The 6,841-nt window shown below is 41.6% G+C and overlaps 1 protein-coding gene across 1 annotated transcript; it reads right to left on the bottom strand.

Annotated features, from left to right (window-relative positions):
* Positions 1 to 1,191: 1,191 nt before the first annotated feature.
* On the bottom strand, positions 1,192 to 5,031 carry LOC144707148 (uncharacterized). The gene is made up of 6 exons (XM_078580265.1): positions 4,927 to 5,031; positions 4,049 to 4,216; positions 3,920 to 3,941; positions 3,240 to 3,448; positions 1,347 to 1,559; positions 1,192 to 1,257 (listed from the first exon to the last, which is right to left on the bottom strand). The coding sequence occupies exons 1-6, from the start codon at positions 5,029 to 5,031 to the stop codon at positions 1,192 to 1,194; spliced, it is 783 nt and encodes a 260-aa protein (XP_078436391.1).
* Positions 5,032 to 6,841: the final 1,810 nt, after the last annotated feature.

Here is a 6,841-nt window from a genome sequence, read left to right as displayed (position 1 = left end):
ACATCTCCGGCCGCCGCCGCCGCCGCCCGTCTCCCACCGCCGCCGCCGCGCGTCTCCGGCCGCCGTCGCCGCCGCCGTCTCCGCCGCTGCCGCCGCCGTCTCCCGCCGCTGCCGCGCGCATCTCTGGCCACCGCCACCGTTCGTCTCCCACCGCCGCCACCCGTCTCAGACCGCTGCCGCCCGTCTCCGGCCGTCGCCGCCCTGCGTCTCCGACCGCTGCCGCCGCCCGTCTGGCCGCCACCGGCGCCGCGTGTCTCTATCTATCTCTCTCTCTCTATCTCTCTATCTCTCTATCTCACTCTCTCTATCTATCTATCTATCCATCTCTCTTTCTATCTCTCTCTCTCTCTGTATCTCTCTCTCCATGTTACATGTTACATGTACCATCCATCTCTTTCTCTTACCCTCTACCGTTATCGATATCGATATTCCCCACTATCAGTATTCGATATTGTTATTGATATTCCCGGAAATCAATTTTTGGATATGGATATCGATATTACTTGATATCGACGGATTTCTCTCTCTCCCACTCTCTTTTTCACATACACTCTCTATTCTCACTTCTCTCTAACTCACTTTCAACTCTCTCTCCTCTCTTACACACTCTCTCTTCTCTCTCACACACTCTCTCTCCTCTCTCACTCTCGCTCCTCTCACACACACTCTGTTTGCTCACTCCTCTCTCTCTATCTGTATCTCTCTCTCCATGTTACATGTTACATGTACCATCCATCTCTCTCTCTTACCCTCTACCGTTATTGATATCGATATTTCCCACTATCAATATTCGATATCAATATCGATATTCCCGGAAATCAATTTTTGGATATTGATATCGATATAACTTGATATCGATATTCCATATTTCAATATCCTGAATATATAGGATATCCAATATTCCCGTGTACAACTTATAACGCACGAAAACAAACACGGGTGGCATACTAATACCCAACCAAATATCAACTTTTTGGGTTCGAGTCGGATGGTTTGAAGTTGCGACACATGTTTAGGTCCTTGCTAGCTCTTTATCTTGAGATGAGGTGAATAGATCTATGTGGGTCCTCTGGGGCATCAGTCGTGCGGCATAGGTTATTTCGTTTTTGGTACCTATGAAATATGGTGACCGATTAATATCCGAGTATTGACCAACAAATTACATAGTAGTTAATTAAAATGAAGAAACAATCAACCCTGGAACTTGGTCATGCTCTTCAACAATTTGCTGAATCCTCCTGAAGAAGACTGTGATCCCTGCATGATTGATCAATGCGTGCTTAATCTTTTATGTTTAATGAAAATCGAGGCTATAAAGGAAGTTCAACAAAAAACTCAATCCATACTTCGCATGCAGGTTGTAGCCTTCTATTGCCGCATGTCTTTCTATTATGGCCGCCTTGGTTGCAGAGAGAGCAGTGCATTTGCACGCCTTTCTTGGTTAATCTTAGACCACTAGGACCTGCCTCACTAACGTCAGTTCTTCTTCTATGCTTCGGCCTTCCCGGTTGTTTCTTCGCCAATGGGGGGAAGAGGTAGCTTCCCTCATTTTCCCCCCACAGGTTTTTCCCATTCATCGGCGGGATACTGATAAGCCGAAAATAGGGGTAAAAATTATGAATTTTTAGCCCTTGTCGTTGCGAATTCTAGCTTATGTAATAAATTTTATAAAACTCTACTTAACATGTATAGTGATAAGTGTGAGTGTCGTCCAAGGGAAGCAAGTAGGAAGTTCAATGTGATTATCTTTTTGGTGTTTTAATCCTAATTAGAGTGAATTTGATCTTCAACGAGGATCAAGTCACCCTAATTAGATGAGAATTGAGAAAGGGGGGTAGAAGAGGTGAGAAGAATGGAAGAAATGTGGGCTCTAGATTGAATTAATTGATTCAATTGGATGGATCAAAGAATTCAATTAGAGAGGTTGGTAGGAATTTTTAATTTTGGTTTGGTTGATTTTTGCAAGTTGATAATTCAGAACTAAAATGGGGTAATTGAGTATCCTAAGAATTCAGAACTAAAATGGGGTTGATTTTTAGAGTTTTCTTTTGGAATGCAATTGAATGCCCAGGTGAATCCCTCAATTTCTCCTCTCAATCCTAATCAGGGCTTGTACATGCCGCTCAAGCCAAGCGATTTAGAAGTTCAGATCAGAATAGAGATGAAGAAACAAACAACTCAACCTATTTCATTCAAAATGCATAAAAGTTTAAATACAATGAAAGGAAAAAGTACCAAAACTGTTGATCCAGGCTGGGGCTCCTCTCTGTCTTGCAGCTGTGATAGAGAACCATCCAGAATGAGCTCCCCCTCTCGAAATTTAGCTTTTATACTTAGGTTATATGGTAAAAATCACCATTTTACCCCCGTTTAGTACTTAATATTTATCTATCAATGTAGACTGTATCTGAATGATCCAACCATACAGATAGAAAGAGGGGATCAAGAAGAAAAAATCCATTAAAAAATCATCTCAATCGGACTTCAGGATCAAAAGTTATTAATAAATCAATTTTAAACCAATTTAATCCATTGGATTGAGAATTGATTTATTTATTAATTTCGTTTTTAAACACGCAATGATGTGTCGCTCTCTCATTGGCTGGTGCATTTTGAATCCTCCTTTCTGCAGAAAAGTCCTTAAAAAGTCTGGAATTGCTTTTGGACGCCGCCCAAAAGTAATTGCGTATATGCACCTGGCGCACTCTCTCTCCTCCAATTTCTCCTAAAAACATTAAAAATATATATTAAAAATTGCAATAAAACCCTGTAAAATTTTAAATTGGATCTTTACGCCTGCAGGGGCGACCGAGAGCTGTTTTCAGGGTCTTTTTGCAACGAAAGTTTGCAAAAAGGCCCTTGAAAGTTCGAAAATAATAAAAATACTTTTTTTTCTATTATAAATATACTTTTTTTCCTTGAAATAAATACATTTCCTCTTCAAATAAATCTCAGATAAAAATTTGTAAAAAATTCTAGAAAATTCACTGATTCATTCCCATGCTGATAAATGTCGAAATAAAATATTAAATATGCCATTTTCATTCAAAAATAATTATTTCGAGCTTCAATAAATCCTTTAAAATTCGTAGAATTAACAGAAAATTAGGGAAAAATCAGAAATTACTTGCAAACATTATTTTCATGCAAATATATGATAAAAGCCCAATTTTAAGCTCTTTAAATGCATGAAATCATGCTAATAACATGAAATAAAGACTGGAATTAGGGTGTTATCGGATACCATAACTATAAGCTAGCTGGTATGAATCCCTCTTCAACCATTCGTTGACGTAATTAGCAGGGTCCGCCCGGATAAAGTGAATGCAGGCAATAGAATGCGGGCATGGAATGCCCGTGATAGCCCAATATCTGCAGGTACAATGTTGGGCATGCAGGTCAACCACGAATCCTTCTCCGTGTGTGCTAACCTCGAATTTAAGATGGCCTGCATGGATAACACTGCATGTCCTACACTTGAGTCTATTATCTTCGAGTACCCGTCTTATCCGAGGGCATAAGGAATCAGCACTCTCGGAGAATAACTCCCTGTTGTTAACTATACGTTCCATGATTGTTATTCTAATGTATTCCAACATGTCGATGATAGGTTTAGACCTACTCGGCAAGATGAAGCTATTGAAACACTCAGACATATTGTTATCAATAACCTCACATTTTGGCTTGTCAGAAATAAAAGCCCTGCAAAAATTTTGTACGCCTACCTCTACAAGATCTTGCACGGCTTCTACTTTCAATGTCTTCATTTGTCCGATGACCCTCTGGAATCCTTCACGGTTTGTGCACTTCACTGTTTTCCAAAATAGGTTCCTCAAGATGTTAATGGAATGTCCATTCTTCTTCCAATTTGCATAAATATGTCTTGCGCAATTCCTATGCTCCGCATTTGGTAACAAACCTGCCACTGCATTCTTGAGACCCTGCAAAATGTCAAAGCGTATCAAGGTATTAATGCAGAACATTGGTTCCACCTTAACCAAGTAAGTCTTAAAATAAGTAGAATACGACAAACGAGTCTGTTAAATACCTTTTGCTGATCGCTTATAATCGTCCAACCGTAGCCATCAACAATTCCTAAATTAGTCATCAGCAAGCTGATAAACCAAGTCCAAGAAGCTTGATTTTCCCCTTCTAACACCGCCCAAGTAATAGGGAACATCTGGTTATTCCCATCCCTCCCCACGGCGCTCAACAACTGCCCTTTCAATTCGGTTTTCAAAAAACAACCATCCAACCCAATCACTGGTCTACAACCCTCAAGGAACCCCCTTGCTAGAGATTCAAAGCAAATATATAGTCTGTTAAACCTAGGCAAAGAATTATGAATGTCGTGCTCCACCTCCAACTGGAAAGTACTATTCCTATTCACTTTTTGTAACTCAGCCACATAGCAGGGTAGCATGAGATAATGCTCATTCAAAGAACCTTTAAGCATCTTGCGCGCCCAGGACCTTGCATTATAACAGGTGCCCCATGAAATTATGATTCCATACTTTTCGTGCAATTCTCGCACCATATCTACTACCTTATCTCATATCCCTTCGAATAGTCTCTAAGAAGTGTTCTGCGATCCAACGATAATCGGCTTGTATATTCGTGGAGCCCTATTGCACCTACGTTCATCATTTACTGACTTTATGACAAAGGCCTCCCTCATAGGACCCCAACTAGCATATATCCTCCATGGACAATGTTCTTGGCATACAACTTCCACTATATTCTCCGTAGACCTTTGAAACCTAACATTGAACCCATTGCATATTGCGTAGTTCTTCACGGCTGCTTTAAATTGTGAACCTGATTCAAATGTCATGCCCAATTGAATTGTAATGTTATCGATGGGGCACCCAGGATCATATCTTCTACCGCTGTGTGTGGCCAAAATATTTTCACCCTCGTCATCACCATATAACTCTTCTTGACGTTCTTCTCTTCTACTTCTCTGCCTATGAACAAATTCTTCCTTCCATTCTTCGCTTGAATATCCATCGGGATCACTTGAGCACACATCGCTTGAATCCGAACCAAAATCAATACTTCGGTCATCAGCCCTATTTGACAAATGGATACAAAAGAAAAATTTAATTAATTATACCGAGGAAATTTAGTTATGAATAGGATACTTACATTCTCCTTTGCTTTTGCTGAATATCTTAGAGGTGCACGACACAGGAGGATTCTTGTGGCCTGCACTAAAATATCGATATCGATGTCCAAATATGGAATTTAAAATGTCGATATCAATATCCAAATATGGAAATCTAAAAAATGGATATCGATGTCGAAATATGGATATCGTGGAATGTCGATATCGATGTCCAAATATCCAAATCTAAATTATCGATATCGATATCCAATTATGGATATTGTGGAATATCGATATCGATGTGCAAATATGGAAATCCAAAATATCAATATCAATATCCAAATGTCCAAATATGGATATCGGGAATATCGATATCGATATTCGCACATTGATATGGATGTCCCAATATCGATATCGATATCCAAATATGGATATTGAAATATCGATATTGGACACCCTCTTCGGTCGCCGTCCTGAGACCCTCTCTGGCCGCCGCCGACGCTCAAACGTCATAAAAAAATGCCGCTATACCTGCCTGCAAGTGGATGGAAACAGAAACTCGTCCCAGGCTAGAGGAGAGAGAAAATTGATCTTAAATAGAGGGAAAGATGATGTGTCGTTGAGGAGAGAGAGAAAATCGATCTTCAAGAGAGGGAAAGATGATGCGGCGTTGAGGAGTGAGAGAAAATCGATCTTCAAGAGAGGGAAAGATGATGTGGTGTTGAGGAGAGAGAGAAAATCGATCTTCAAGAGAGAGAAAGATGATGCGGCGTTGAGGAGAGAGAAAAATGGCGCAATTAGGGTTTGATGGGATGTTCACATGCTATTTATCTCCGCGAGGAGAGAGATAGAGAGAGATGGATAGATAGAGAGAGAGATAGAGAGAGATGGATAGATAGAGAGAGAGATAGAGAGAGAGATGGATAGATAGAGAGAGATAGAGATAGAGAGAGAGATAGATAGAGAGATATGGATAGAGAGAGTGAGATAGATAGATAGAGAGATAGAGAGAGAGAGATAGAGACGACGGGCGGTGGCGGCGACAGCCGGAGACGGGTAGCGGCGGCGGCGGCGGTGGGAGACGGACAGTGGCGGCGGCCGGAGACGTGCGGCGGTGGCGGCGGGAGATGGGCGGCGGCGGACGGAGGCGGGTGGCGGCGGCGGCCGGAGATGTGGATGCCACTGTGGAGTCCACCTGGGTACCACGTTGGAAGCCACGTCAACAGTTGACCATCGCTGACAAAAAAAAGAAGACGCCACTTGGCGTCTTCTTATTGGTGAGTACTATTTTTTGATCATGTCATAAAGTTTATGCTGTCTGGCTGACAAATTTGAAAGTTCATGCTGTTTCATAGTAATAACCCAAAAAAATAAAGCGTATAATATTGTTTATGAGAACTTTGAGACACGAGGAGATATCCTTCCCCCCATCGTCTACACGGGTGTCGGCGACGATGTTGAGTTCGAGATTCGTCTTGTGTTTTCTCTCTTTCTTTCTCTCCTGTCTCACTCGCTCTCTCTCGGGCTTTCTTTCTCTCTTTCACATGGTCTTGCCCTCTGGATCTCTCTTTCTGTCTTTCTGTCTTTCTCTCTCCCGGTCTCGCTTCTCTCTCTCTCCGTCAAGTTTTCTCTTACTCTCTGTCTCTCTCGGTTTCTCTTTCTATTTTTCTTCTCTCGATCAATCTTCCTCTCGCGGTCAACTTTTTCTTTCACTCTCTGTTTCTCTCATGGTTT

Source organism: Wolffia australiana, chromosome 8 (assembly GCF_029677425.1).
Source record: "Wolffia australiana isolate 7733 chromosome 8, ASM2967742v1".
NCBI classification, from domain to species: Eukaryota; Viridiplantae; Streptophyta; class Magnoliopsida; order Alismatales; family Araceae; genus Wolffia; species Wolffia australiana.
The sequence above is the reverse complement of the archived record's forward strand: the minus strand, read 5'-3'. Positions and strand labels throughout refer to the sequence as shown.

Coding starts and splice junctions, on each gene's coding strand:
- LOC144707148 (XM_078580265.1), bottom strand. CDS start 5,031: ATGTGTGCTCAAGTGATCCCGATGGATATTCAAGCGAAGAATGGAAGG. Junction 4,217..4,926: donor ACGTCAAGAAGAGTTATATG/GTGATGACGAGG, acceptor TTGAAAGGGCAG/TTGTTGAGCGCCGTGGGGAG. Junction 3,942..4,048: donor TTATAAGCGATCAGCAAAAG/GTATTTAACAGA, acceptor GACATTTTGCAG/GGTCTCAAGAATGCAGTGGC.